Source organism: Eubalaena glacialis, chromosome 3, assembly GCF_028564815.1.
Source record: "Eubalaena glacialis isolate mEubGla1 chromosome 3, mEubGla1.1.hap2.+ XY, whole genome shotgun sequence".
NCBI lineage: Eukaryota > Metazoa > Chordata > Mammalia > Artiodactyla > Balaenidae > Eubalaena > Eubalaena glacialis.
This window is the reverse complement of record NC_083718.1, coordinates 164,904,585-164,919,842: the sequence shown is the minus strand read 5'-3', so window position 1 is coordinate 164,919,842 and position 15,258 is coordinate 164,904,585. Positions and strand designations below refer to the sequence as shown.

At 41.1% G+C, this 15,258-nt stretch overlaps 1 protein-coding gene across 4 annotated transcripts in view; it reads right to left on the bottom strand.

Annotated features, from left to right (window-relative positions):
• Window positions 1–15,258, bottom strand: part of MEAF6 (MYST/Esa1 associated factor 6) — a 28,130-nt gene that overhangs the window by 2,925 nt on the left and 9,947 nt on the right. The window contains exons 5-7 of one of the 4 annotated variants that reach the window (XM_061186771.1): window positions 6,630–6,822; window positions 2,225–2,258; window positions 217–1,737 (exon numbers count right to left, since the gene is read on the bottom strand). In XM_061186771.1, the coding sequence (XP_061042754.1) occupies window positions 1,729–1,737; window positions 2,225–2,258; window positions 6,630–6,822 (236 nt within the window). In that variant the 3' untranslated portion in view covers window positions 217–1,728. Of the gene's footprint in view, window positions 1–216; window positions 1,738–2,224; window positions 2,259–2,889; window positions 2,950–6,629; window positions 6,823–15,258 lie in introns of those variants that run through there. The other 3 variants (XM_061186772.1, XM_061186773.1, XM_061186774.1) reach the window with 3 other exon arrangements.

The window sequence follows — 15,258 nt, the reverse complement described above, 5'->3', positions numbered from 1 at the left end:
CACTGGGATCCCATCCTTCCCTCCCGGGAAAGGAGAATGACAAAAAAGGATACAGAAAGCTTCTGGTTTCCATTGTTTTTAGTTTTGTTTTGTTTTTAAGGAACAATCTATATAAGAAACTACTTCCTTAAAAAAATCCCTGAAGTTCTGCTACCAAAGACATAGGCAAAGACATCTAAATAGCCACAGAGTCAAAAAAAAAAAAAAAAAAAGTTTATTTGAGAACAAGAGGAAGCTTTTGCACATCTGACAAGGTAGACGTGTTTAGATAATAGACGCCATCCATATTTCAGCTCTACCAATATTGCCACAAATGGAACATATTTTTTCTAACAAAGATATGGACATAGTAAAGGACTATGACTAAATAGAGTCAAAGGAAAGGTGAGGCCCCACAGCTTATCCCTTAGACTGATTCATGACACAGGATTTAAATCGAACAATCCAGTCTCCTAATGCAGTGGTTCTCAACTTGGTTTCTTATCAGAATGCCAGGGACTCTTCGAAAGAATATCCCCAATACGAGGCTATACCCGAGTCAGAGTCTTGGGGAGTGGGACCCAGGCACTGGTATTTTTGTAAGCATCCCAGGTGATTCCAATGTGCAGCCAAGGTGGATGGCCGCTGCTCCAGAGGCAGGTAACAACCGTCAACGGGTTCCTCAGCCCATCCACCCTGAAAGGAAGGGGCATTTGCTGGGCATCGTGGCCTCTCGGTGATCCTGTCATTCACTTTGCTCAAGGACTCTAGGCGTTATCAGCTTTGGGTACAATTTAGAGCCTTTCCATTTGCCTTAGTGATTTTTAGAGCAATATTTAATCAGGCAAATACCATCAAAGATGGAAAAAGAAATTTCTGTAAGGCATGATACGAATAAGTAAGTGAAAAAACAATCTCAAGTTTAAAAGTGAAGGATGAGAAGTCAAAGCCTGTGAAATTTTATTTATAACAAAAGAATAAAAATACCTATTTAAAAAGGATTGATTTAAACTTATGTTTTTCAGCTTTTCCTGTTCCTTGAACATGAAACTGCTTCCAACTCAAAAAGATTTAAGATAGGTAATTATTAAACAAACACTCCTTACCTTCCGTCTGCAAAAAAAAACAGAAAGCCAAGTCCCCATTTTATTTATGGTAAACCAAATTATTTTCAGTTAAGAATATTGGCAACTGCACGAAACAGATTATCAGATATGTCAGCAGGAAGGTATGAGCTGTACAATGGCATTACAAAAAGCCTCAAAAGAAAATAAGACGGTAAAAACAATCATAGAAAAATGATAAAACACAAACAAAATAAGAAAACGCCAGATATTTACAGCCTCCCTCTGAAATGTGACTTGTTCTACGTTCAGCATAAAACAAACCTAGAGAACATTTATCGATGCGCATCACAGATGAAGCTGGTGCCAGCCAGTTTGACGGGGGAGACATTGGTTCCAAGAAGGGAGAAATGCACAGTTAGCAACTTGCTGGGATTAAAACAATGTCTTGGGTCTTCCTGCAATTGTTACTGAAAATGACACAAAGTAAATGCTCCGATATAGTCTTACAGAAATGACTTGTTTGTCACCACATTTCAGAACAAACTACTCAGAGTCACAGGCACCGGGTCTGGGAAAGCAGAGATGGATGGCCACGCAGCCAGGTGAGGGGTGTTTATCTTTGTGAGGTCGGAGGAGGGAAGCAGGGCTCTATAGCCTGGACGCTTCTGCACTAATGAGTCTTCTAATAATCCTGAAGAGAGAAAAACAAAAGTCCCAACTTATTCTCAGCGGAACATTGATAAATTCTCACCAACAACCCTGCTAGGCTATTGCTCTGTAGCCAAAGATTCTATTTCAAATATGACAGACAATATTTCACATCGAAAATGGCTTGTCTTCTGAGTCCACAAAGGGACAGAAACATCAATTCTGCCTTACTAGACCTGAGAACTCACCAGTTAGAGGCATGGGGGTGGTGAGGAGGGGTAGTATTAACAGTTCATTATTTGATCAAAGGGAATTTTTCTTCAGTAAAAAATGTGTGAGCCTTTCTCTCTCCAAAATATAAAGAAAGTACACAACCCTAAAAGTCAAAGTGCATCCAGATGGATACCCCAGACTTTAAAACAAGAACTGTGACCCCAGATTAGGAACACTCAAGCTCTGAAGACAAATACGTTTTTCTAACCATCTACAAAAATCACCAGCCTCTCTGAAATGGTCTGGCTGATACTTACAGCTCGTGGTTTTTTGTTTAACTTCAGATCAATCCTGTGATAGGAAAGATAAAAGATATTTGCATTTTAATTGACAGAAAACGGGTCCAAGAATCAGCTACTGCATAGGGCACAAGCTATAACAAAGACTATTTGGTTAAGTAAAATCCACATTCTTCATTAGACTATGTCATATTTAGTTGTTTACCCAGATATTATTAAGCAAGTATTTATTAAAAACATGAGCAGATACTCTTGCCACAAGGTAAACTTAGATGACTCAAAAAGAAATACACTATAGCAGTTATAAAAGTCGTACAGTTTTTTAAAATTATTCCAAAATTACACGTTAAAGAGCTTGGATTAAGAGGGCATGCTCTACGTTAATGTGTTAGCTCTGCGACTATGTTGCTGATAATCACTGAGACAGGGAGTGATTAAGAACAGGAAAGAGACTAGGAGTTTGTATTCCTGGACATGAAACACAAAAGAAATTCAACAAATTTCAATTTTTAAATCTTTCCAGAGCAAAATATCAAGATCTTAAACTATCAATCTCCTTATGAAGCAAAGCCAGGATATCAATTTAAATATGAATCAAAGTAAAGGTTATCTATTTTTAAAGAAATTAAAATGCATAAAAGTGAAGTTTACTTAATTTTGCTTAAGTTATTAAATAAAATGTTACCTCCATCACGTTTTTCTGTTTTTAAAAAAAACTTCCCAGCCTAACCTAATATACATACCTACAATTAAACAGATAAACTATGGGTTAGAAAGGTCTCAAAAAGGCATATTTGTCTCTACACACTAAACAACACAGCACAAATACTAATTCAAATCAAACTTACTCAAAGTCATAATCAAACATGCCAGACGGGCTGAGGGGCAGCATTTGAAAGGAAGAAAGCAATAGAAATTAATATCCTAATTGAATAAATTAGTTGATTAGCCACCCTAGCAAGATTTGTAGAAACAAAATCACTTTTAAGAATCTTAAGCCACAAAGTTTCAAACATCAAAGCACCAAAGATTCTGTGGTTGGGAGATTCCCTTCCCTCAATGGATTTCATATCAGAAGAACAGACTATAAAAAGAAAAGTTATTTCATTAGAAAACTAGATACCTGCAGGCCTTCTATTAACTGCCAGATTCAGAGTTAGAACTTCTAAAATATTTAATTATAATGAAAAATAAACAGGGCATTTAGAAGAAATAGAGAACAAAGGGTTTAGTCACATAATGAAAAGTGCTTTGAAGACAGTACCAACAACTCAGCATAATATACTTTCACTAAAATGAAAGATAAAAATATCATACATTTTTGAAAATAAAAAACATTTTGCAATTTCTAACTCGGGTTTTATATTTAAGCATGTCCAAACATGGTACTCCTTTTCTCTGCATTCATGCTAGAAGCCAAGGGTTGAATCAGAGTCTAATTCCAAAAACCACAGAGCCATATTACTCTGCCCCTGAACTGGTGAGGGCAGTTAACGGTTTATGTCAGGGCTACAATTATGGAACGCCGAAGTCTGCAGTGCGCCTATTGAAACAAAGGGAAGTTGACATCCACAAGCACCCAAGCCGTAAGGGTCCAGATGGGAGCAGCCTAGAGGAGAAGGCCGTTTCGGGCCATCACCGCTAACAGACCATGGGCTGGGCAGACCTCCAAAGCAAACGTTAACCAGGGGCACGACACCAGCTCCTTAGCTGGCTCCAGAGCCTTTCAGACTGTAGACAGGAGGTAAAACAATATGCAAAACGGCTGTATTTCCTCCTAGCCAATGTTTGCAAGAGTGAAGCTGGAAGAAAGCTTAACTTCAATAACCTTTATGCAACAGTTTCACTTAGGACATTTGGGAAAAGTATACAGTACGTGTACAAACCAGGAACTGTCAGAAATTTAACTTTCAGCCTAACTTAACTTTGTTCAGAAATTAAAGAAGTAGACTGTACCTACTTCATGAAAACGTCACAAACTACCTAGAATTCTAGAGCTTGGTACAGTATCAAAAACCTGTAAGAGCAGCTATAGGTTATACTGATTTCAACTTTTTTCTTTAAAGACGCTGGGACTTATCGTTCAGATATCATGTAAAATATAAGACTTTAGAATCTTGTGATCATTTACGAATGCTAAAAATTATTTGATAGATTTTTATATTCCTAAAGAGGACAAATTCAAAGTTCTTCCTTTTTTGCTAGGGTACTTACTTATTTCCACTTTGCTTTACTCATCACTAAACAGTGTCTTACACATGGTGGGTATTCAGACTTTTGTTGAAATAATTTACTGTTGACTTTTATCTGACAACATGGGGTGTGGTACATTGAAGGAGAAACGACACTGTACTGGGAGCAAAGTTACAAACATGTGTAGACAAAGTGCTCCCCCGCCCCCGTCCCCCAATCTGTCAGACCCACTAAGACATTAGTCAGGGGCGAGGGGTTTGGGCCAGACACAATTCCTGACTAAAGATGGCAGGAATCTGAGAAGGTGTGCTAAACCTATTTTCTCCAGAAAGAAGGCAAATCAGCTCCACTATCCTCCCTCAGGGCAGGTGAGTCCCTAAGGCCAACGGAGAAACCCAGCAGGATACTGAACCTGGGGAACACAAAAGGATCCTGCTTTCCAAACAGAAAGCCCCATTGTGAAGGCAATAACTAACATCAAATATCTTTTTAAATCCTAGTATTTTTCTGGAAGGAGTTAGTTCCTAGGGCCAGGAGAGGAAAGGGTAGGAAATGCTGTTACTATGGAAATCTACCAGCAATCTGCAAGAAGAAAGTTAAGTTCAATGCCTAATTCCCTTTTATCAGCTGATCATATCATTAAGGAAAATCAGGTATTACCTGAAATAAACAATAGCTATCAATAGAGTCTAGTGTACCAGGAATGGAGAAAGTGTCCCAGAAACTTTCAAGAAATTTACCCCTCCTCTAGATACTCTGAAATAGGAAAATAATTATCCCATTTAAAATGACACTGGTGTAAACTTAATGAAAGCAACACAGAGCATGACCTTTTTATCTTGACAATTTAAAAAAATATTTTTAAGAGTATGGATCTCTGCTGTTTATGATAAACTAGCGTCAGTCCTGTCACAGTGATTAAATAAGCCGTAGCCTTACCAAAAAAAAAGAAAAGAGAAAGAGAGATGCAATTTTTGCTCTCTCTTACTGCACTTATGAGATTGGCGTGGTGATGTCTGGTTTGCAGAAAAATGTTAAGCTGCAGTCCTTAGTCACTATCTTGAGGATATACTATTTCTGGGTCTAAAAACCACCACCACCATTGACAAGAAAATCTCTTAAAAGAATTAAAGAATCAGTTGATGCCAAGGAGGCTTAAACCCGTTAGAGTTAATTCTGTATTATCCCTGTATGCCACATCTGGCAAAGGTAACAACTGTAATATCCTGGGTGCCTGAGGGAATGTTCTATGGGACAACCCAGCCCAGAAGCAAACTGACTGGCACAGGGAAGCCCACCCATTCCTTGCACGCCCCCTTTCATCTCCTCAGCATGCAGGCTCCTTAAGAGGAGCAGGACAAACGCAAACCTGGTGGATATCTGGTTTTCATACCTCCCAGAAGAAGGTTTGAGGCCATTCCTTCCTCTAGAAACTACTGCATTACCCTCTCTGAGTTCAGCTGTATAATTTCCAATTATCTGAGCTCACGGGCCCCGGCATTATCATATAAACCCCAAGCAGAGTGAATGCTAAAATCCTCTCTGGGTGGCACCTGACCTCTCTGTCCACTGATGTGATTCCTATCTCATTAGGCACTGCAAAAAAACACAGTGAACAAACATTATCTAGGAAGGTGCTCTCGTATCTTATAGCCCTTATATTGTTCCTCTGATACTGAAATCAGCATTTTACAAAGATATATAAAAATAGAGAAATCATAAGCAATCAAAAAACTTGTATTTAAAAAGCATAAAGGCACTATCAGATCAGTTCTGTCCATCCTCCAGGGAATAAGAATAGGCAGGGGTCAGGATTAGGCGCAAAAGACTTATCCCACTTTTCAGCTTCCCAACACATGCTAGTGGCATCCTCCAAACACTAGTACACAGATTCCATTTCTATTTCCCTTTTTCTCTTCTGAAAGGATTTCAAATTCACTGTATTAAACAAAAGTTTTATGGAATCAAATTCTTCTACACTAGAAACACTGAGAAGGATGTCTTCCTTCACAGTTACTCTAATGCCCACTAATTCCTCCCTTAGAGAAAAATTAGCCTGTTTCACTTGGACCAAATGAATTTCTTCCCATCAGCAACAGAAAGACCACACCAATCCTGAAGAATGTTTATTCTATTAAAGTCCCTTCACAGCAATGGTCACGGAAGCTCTAAGTGTTTGGGGATAGGGTGGGGGCAGAGGGGGTGGGGAAAGGTGATCCCTACCACTGACCTGTGCCGGTTTTTATTCTTTCGTTTTTTATGGCTGCTATGATGACTCCCTGAGGAAGTAGAAGAAGCAGCCTTCTGAGGTTTCACTCCCTGCACAGATCCATCCAGATCCTCAGGATCCTCCTGGCTGGGCTCATTTTCCTGATTGTGGAAGTCTGGAGAAGTATCACTTTCCGTCCCACTTCCTGGCTCCCCTGGAGGGAATAAACACAAGTCCCCCAAAGCATCATCAGTACTCCTCAGGCAGTTTGTCCATCAGTCAGGAAAGATTTTTTGAGCACTAACACATAGAAAAAGACTTGTTTCCTACCCTCAAGGACCATATGTTCTAACTGACAGGAAGATACATACAGTCAAAGTTATCAAGAGTTCCTGAGAAACTTGTCATCTGAAACAATGTAACCAGAGGCAACAGACCTAAAGACAGCTGGGAGACTGAACCATACAACCAAGATAACCTAGCTACATAAAGGTTATTTAAACAAGAATATGCTAATGGGATTAATAATTACACAAGAAGCATTATCAAAAACATTACATAGGTCTTCGGGAGGTGAGAGATGACCTTGGGAAAACATCCTACAGCTGGCCCTGGTTCCTTCCCCAGACCACATGGGAATCCTGACTTTCCATCAAGAAAAAGGGCCCAGGAGGAGAAGAGCCCCATTACCTAAGTTACTCTGAGAAGCCTTAAGAACATTATTTTAAAAGTGGTAATAATACCCTTCAGCTGACAGATATTCCCAATTTTATTTATTTATTTTTAACATCTTTATTGGAGTATAATTGCTTTACAATGGTGTGTTAGTTTCTGCTTCATAACAAAGTGAATCAGCTGTATGTATACATGTATCTCCATATCTCCTCCCTCTTTCATCTCCCTCCCACCCTCCCTATCCCACCCCTCTAGGTGGTCACAAAGCACCGAGCTGATCTCCCTGTGCTATGCGGCTGCTTCCCACTAGCTATCTATTTTACATTTGGTAGTGTATATATGTCCATGCCACTCTCTCACTTCGTCCCAGCTTACCCTTCCCCCTCCCCATGTCCTCAAGTCCATTCTCTACGTCTGCGTCTTTATTCCTGTCCTGCCCCTAGGTTCTTCAGAACCATTTTTTTTTTCTTAGATTCCATATATATGTGTTAGCATACGGTATTTGTTTTTCTCTTTCTGACTCACTTCACTCTGTATGACAGACTCTAGGTCCATCCACCTCACTACAAATAACTCAGTTTCGTTTCTCTTTATGGCTGAGTAATATTCCATTGTATATATGTGTATGTGCCACATCTTCTTTATCCATTCAACTGTCGATAGACACTTAGGTTGCTTCCATGTCCTGGCTATTGTAAATAGAGCTGCAATGGACATTGTGGTACATGACTCTTTTTGAATTATGGTTTTCTCAGGGTATATGCCCAGTAGTGGGATTGCTGGGTCATATGGTAATTCTACTTTTAGTTTTTTAAGGAACCTCTATACTGTTCTCCATAGTGGATGTTATCAATTTACATTCCCACCAACAGTGCAAGAGGGTTCCCTTTTCTCCACACCCTCTCCAGCATTTACTGTTTGTACATATTCCCAATTTTAAAACATCCCTCAGATATATTAAATAAGCAAGTTCAAGAACAATTTGCATAAATATGATTTTAAGAAAAATTACATGTATTTTGGTAAATGTATACTTTTTCTTCCTGAAAGGAATTTCTTGAAACTCTTAATACAAAAGGATGGGGGAGGAGAAGACTTTCACTTTCCTGAACTGTTGAAGAATCCTAAATATGTACATACATTACCCGTTTCTAAAAATTGTCAAAAGGGGTTATGTGGACAGCAGAACCAGGGGACCACCTTTCTTCTTTTTATGTCTTTGTATTACAAACTACTGGGAAGAGATTTCAAATTGAGTAGCACATGGATATGAGAGCTAAAAGAAAGAGGCAATCCCAAAAAAGCAGAAGAGAGAAACAGAAGCAGATCTCAGCAATCATGAAACCCTATTTTTGAACACTTCGTGAAAACAATGGAAGAAGGAGCTCTAAAACTAGGAAGATAGAAAAAGTATACTGACCAACCCTGTCCTGAGGTTCAGGAAAACTGATTTCACATAAAAATTAGCACAAGAACTTCAAAACTTACTACACAAAGCTAGAGTAACCAAGACTGCATGGTACGAGCATAAGAATAGACATACAGGTCAAGGGAACAGAATTCAGAGTCCGGATATAAATCCTTACATTTATGGTCAATTGATTTTCAACAAGAATGACAAGACAATTCAATGAAAAAAGAATCGTCTTTTGACAAATGGTGCTAAGATAACTGGATATCCACATGCAAAAGAATGAAATTGGAACCCTATCGCACACCATATACAAAAATTAACTCAAAATGGATCAGAGACCTAAATGTAGGAGCTATAAAACTCTTAGACTCTATTGGATTAGGCAATGGTTTCTTAGATAAGACCACAAAAGCAAGCATGACAAAAGAAAAAATATGTAAAGTGAACTATATCATGTATGTAAAACTCTTGAACTGCAAATATCACCCAAAAAGTAAAACAACCCACAGGGGTGAGGTGAGGGCAAAATGGGCAAAGGGGGTCAGCTATATGATGACAGATGGAAACTAAACTTTTGGTGGTGAGAACACTATAGTACATACAGAAGTCAAAATATAATGTTGTACATATCAAACTTATATGTTATAAACCAATGCTAACTAGAAAAAAAAAAAGAAAAAAAAATCACAACCCACAGAATGGGAGAAAATATTTGCACATCATATATCTGATAAAGACTTGTATCCAGAATACATAAAGAACTCTTAGAACTCAAAAATAAAAAGACAAAAAAAAAAAAATTTAAAACATCAGCAATCGATTTGAATAGACATTTCTCAAAAGAAGATATACAAATGGGCAATAAGCACAGGAAAAGATGCACAACATCATTAGCCATTAGGGAAATGCAAACCAAAACTACAATGAGATAGCACTGCCTACCCACTAGGGTAACTATAATGGAAAGACAAACAGTAACAAGTGTTGGTGAAGATGTGGAGAAACTAGAACCTTCAAACACTGCTGATGGGAATATAAATTGTACAGCCAATTTGGAAGACAGTTTGGCAGTTCCTCAAAAGATTAAACACTGAGTTAACAAATCACCAGCAATTCCACTCCTGAGTATATATCCAAGAGAAATGATAACATGTTCACACAAAACTGGTCATAAATGTTCACAGAAGTACTATTCACAGCAGCAAAATGTCCATCAACTGATGAATGCATAAATAAAATGTGGTATATCCATGCAATGGAATATAGGCACAGCTCGGAGACATTGTGGATTTGGTTCTAGACCACCACAATAAAGCGAGTATCAAAATAATGTGAGTTACACAAATTTTTTGGTTTCCCAGTGCATATAAAAGTTATGTTAACACTATACTGTAGTCTATTAAGTGTGCAACAGCATTATGTCTAAAAAAATGTACATACCTTAATTTAAAAATATATTATTGCTAAAAAATGCTAACCATCATCTGACAGCACAGGGTTGCCACAAACATGCAATTTGTAAAAAATGCAGTATCTGCAAAGTGCAATAAAACAAAGTATGCCTGTATTATTCAGCATTAAAAAGAAATGCAGTACTAATACATGTTCTGTTTGGGAGTTTTTAAGTGTGATTATAGTGTAAAGGGCCTATCATTTATATAACTACCATATGATCCAGTAACCCCACTTACGGGTATTTATCCAAAAGAACTGAAATCAGGATCTTGAAGAGATATCTGTACTCCCATGTTCATTGCAGCATTATTCAATAGCCCAAATATGGAAACGACTTAAATGTCCGTCAATAGATGAACGGATAAAGAAACTGTGGTAGGGCTTCCCTGGTGGCGCGGTGGTTAAGAATCTGCCTACCAATGCAGGGGACACGGGTTCGAGCTCTGGTCTGGGAAGATCCCACATGCCGTGGAGCAACTAAGCCCGTGTGCCACAGCTACTGAGCCTGCAAGCCACAACTACTGAGCCCGAGTGCCACAACTACTGAAGCCCATGCGCCTAGAGCCCGTGCTCGCAACAAGAGAAGCCACTGCAATGAGAAGCCAACGCACCGCAACAAAGAGTAGCCCCCACTCGCCGCAACTAAAGGAAAGCCCATGTGCAGCAACAAGGACCCAATGCAGCCAAAAATAAAAATAAACAAATTTATTTAAAAAAAAAGAAAATGTGGTAATATACATAACAATGGAATATATTATTCAGCCTTAAAAAGAAGGAAATCCTGTCATATGCCACAACATGGATGAACCTGGAGGACATTATGCTAAGTGAAATAAGCCAGCCACAGAAAAACAAATACTGCATGATTTCACTTCTATGAGGTATCTAAAACAGTCAAACTCACGGAAGCAGAAAGTAGAATGGTGGTTGCCAGTGGCTGGGGGGAGGGGGGAGGGGAGAGTTGCTGTTTGATGAGTATAAAGTTTCAGTCATGCAAGACAATTAAGTCCTAGAGATCTGCAGTGCAACTCTGTACAGTTAAGACTATCGTATTGTGCACTTAAAAATCTGTAGGTCTGGACTCCCATGGTGGTGCAGTGGTTAAGAATCCACCTGCCAATGCAGGGGACACGGGTTCGAGCCCTGGTCTGGGAAGATCCCACATGCCATGGAGCGACCAAGCCCGTGCGCCACAACTACTGAGCCTGTGCTCTAGAGCTTGCAAACCACAACTACTGAGCCCGCACGCTGCAACTACTGAAGCCTGCGCGCCTGGAGCCCATATTCTGCAACAAGAGAAGTCACTGCAATGAGAAGTCCACACACCAAAATGAAGAGTAGCCCCCGCTCGCCGCAACTAGAGAAAGCCCGCGCACAGCAACGAAGACCCAACACAGCCAAAAATAAATTAAAAATTAAAAAAAAAAATCTGTAGATCTTATGTTTAGTGTTCTTGCCACAATTTAAAAACTATCATTTGGTAATACATACTGAAAGGGACTTCCCTGGTGGTGCAGTGGTTGAGAATCCGCCTGCCAATACAGGGGACACGGGTTCGATCCCTGGTCTGGGAAGAGCCCACATGCTGCGGAGCAACTGAGCCCATGCGCCACAACTACTGAGTCTGTGCACTAGAGCCCGCGAGCCACAACTACTGAGCCCATGTGCCGCAACTACTGAGGCCCGCACGCCTAGAGCCCATGCTTTGCAACAAGAGAAGCCCGCGCACCGCAACGAAGAGTAGCCCCTGCTTGCCGCGACTAGAGAAAGCCCACATGCAGCGACAAAGACCCAACGCAGCCAAAAATAAATTTAAAAAAAATTTAAAAAAAACCCAACATACTAGAATATGTATACAAGAAACGGGGGTAGATTTCTGAGATTTTTCAACATAATACAGGGGCTGGAGGTGAGGGTAGGTGGGGTGTGGATAGGACAGGACTGGCCACAGTGTGATGGTTTGGGGGCCATGTGACGGGGACACAGGGATTCATTGTTTTGTCTGCATCTGCGTAGATTCAAAATTCACTCTAATGAAAGAGTTTAAACGTAATATTTTTCCCCCTTATTTTACCCCAATGTATCTGTAATGGGCCCTCCCAAGATATGCTTTTAAGAATGGGAATGGCAAGACTCTTTCTGGAAAGTCCAGGGTGTTTTCCAACACCAACAACCAATTCCCTGATTCCCCAGACACCAACACTTGAATTTAATTCTGACACTAACTACTGGAGTCAGGGCAGAACCCACAATTTAAGGGCTCAGTCCCACAAGAGTGCCCCCTACTTCAGACACCAGTCACCAGTCCTGGGCCTCCCAGACATCCAACAGACCAGCCATAAATCAGGGGTATGACAACCCCCTCCTCAGGGTCAATAATTTGCTAGAATCAGGAACATGCTTTATTACAAAGCATACAACTCAGAAACAGGCAAATGGAAGAGGCACACAGGGCAAGGTATGGGTAGCGGCGTGGAGCTTCCTTGCCTTCTCTGGGCTGGGAACCCTCCCGGCACTGCACCATGTTCACCAACAGAAACTCCATCATTTAGGGGTTTTTATGGAGGTTTCATTATGCAGGCATGACTAATTAAGTCACTAGCCATTGGTGATGAGCACAATCTCCAGTCCCATTCCCCTCCCTAGAGGTTTCAGGGTTAAGGCTGAAAGTTCCAAACTTCTAGTCAAGTACTGGTCTTTTGGGTGACCAGCCCCCATCTGATGCTATCTGTGGGCGAGGGAGGGGCAGTAAACACGGCCACCAGTCATCTCATTAGCATACAAAAGACTACTCTTTTGCATGCTAGTCATTCTTTATTTTTTTTTAAATTTATTTATGTATTTATTTATTTATTTATGGCTACGTTGGGTCTTCATTGCTGTGCACGGGCTTTCTCTAGTGGAGGCGAGTGGGGTCTACTCTTCGTTGCGGTGCGCGGGCTTCTCATTGTGGTGGCTTCTCTTGTTGCGGAGCACAGGCTCTAGGCAAGTGGGCTTCAGTAGTTGTGGCACGTGGGCTCAGTAGTTGTGGCTCGCAGGCTCTAGAGCGCAGGCTCAGTAGTTGTGGTGCACGGGCTTAGTTGCTCCGCAGCATGTGGAATCTTCCTGGACCAGGGCTCGAACCCGTGTCCTCTGCATTGGCAGGCGGATTCTTAACCACTGTGCCACCAGGGAAGTCCCATGCTAGTCATTCTTAATATTCTGGAGAGTCCAAGAGTTTTAGGAGCTGTGTGCCAGGAAAGGGGACAAAGACCAAATATACATTTCCCTTCATACTACAGAAAGTAACTGGGCTATATTTATGAAAATCATTCTTTGACACAGTAGTGCCACTTCTGGGTCATACAGAAATTAAAACTCCACTGCAAAAAAGCATATGGGTACAAGGATGTTTACTGTGACGCTGTTCATAGTGGGGGAAAAGGGAGATGATGGGAATATTCATCAACAGAGGAGGAACAACCAGACTAGGGGATATTTTCTGGCTTTTAAAAAGAATGTGGGACTTCATGTGGCACAGTGGTTAAGAATCCGCCTGCCAATGGAGGGGACACGGGTTCGAGCCCTGGTCCGGGAAGATCCCACATGCCGCGAAGCAACTAAGCCCATGCGCCACAACTACTGAGCCTGCGCCCTAGAGCCCGCAAGCCACGACTACTGAGCCCGCACACCACAACTACTGAAGCCCGCATGCCTAGAGCCCGTGCTCCGCAACAAGAGAAGCCACCACAGTGAGAAGCCTGCGCACTGCGACGAAGAGTAGCCCCCACGCTCCACAACTAGAGAGAAGCCTGTGCGCCACAATGAAGAGTCTGCACGCCGCAACAAAAAAGATTCTGCATGCCGCAATAAAGATCTCACATGTGGCAACTAAGACCCGACGCAGCCAAATAAAGAAAGAAAGAAATAGGGCTTCCCTGGTGGCGCAGTGGTTAAGAATCCGCCTACCAATGCAGGGGACACGGGTTCGAGCCCTGGTCCGGGAGGATCCCACATGCTGCAGAGCAACTAAGCCCGTGCACCACAACTACTGAGCCCGTGTGCCACAACTACTGAAGCCCACGCGCCTAGAGCCCGTGCTCCTCAACAAGAGAAGCCACTGCAATGAGAAGCCCGCGCACCACAATGAAGAGTAGCCCCCGCTCGCCGCAACTAGAGAAAGCCCACACACAGCAACAAAGACCCAATGCAGCCAAAAATAAAAATAAATAAAATAAATAAATTTATAAAAAATAAATAAGTAAGACTGCAAGATGCTAACAACAGCTGACACAGACAGTCCTTACCATAAGCCAGGCACTGCTGTACACACTTCGAATATATTAATACATACATCCCTCACAAAAGGGTTAAAAAGTTTAAAGAAAAAAAATCTAACGAAATATAAACAGATGAGTCTAAGATGGAGATGTATGGTCAGGACAGCCTTCCTCTGCCGTACTCAATCCTATTTATTCAGATAAAAACTGTCATCTCTGAAAATGCAAATGGTGGAGGCACTAGTTGGGGAAGGAGCAGGCTGCCAGGGCATGCAGTCACAAAAGCTTTGGATCACAGACAGGATTGCAGAAGGGACACAGGACTAACTGAGGAGGGGCTGGGCACAGGGGAGAGAAGGGTTAACTAAAAAGGTGGGAAACAAGTAAGGAAGGCAAGTTAGATACAGCAAATTTTGTCTGTGTTGCAATTCTACTCAAAGACACTGGGGAGCAAAACCAACTATTCACTCATTTGGGGCCAGTTGCTATGGGAGTTCTGAGTAAACGGATGGAGGAACTGATCATATTCTATAAAGTGGGGACACGGGTACACACGCACACATGCAAACACAAACGAAGCAGCGTAAATCAAATCAAAGCCCTATGAACAGAGTCCAGGCAGTAACCGATGTCCCAAAGGGCTGATACGGATACTAAGTATTATGGGAGTCAGAGAATAAAGAGCGGATTATTCAGGAAAAGCTTCACTGAGGTGGTGGAATTTAAACTGGACCTTGAAAAATGAGAGCCAAAATAAGTACAAAAAGTAGCACATGCAAAAAAGTGCAGAGGTGAGAAAACACAAGGTATTTGGGACAAGTAAATCAAACAACACCTTTTAAACAGA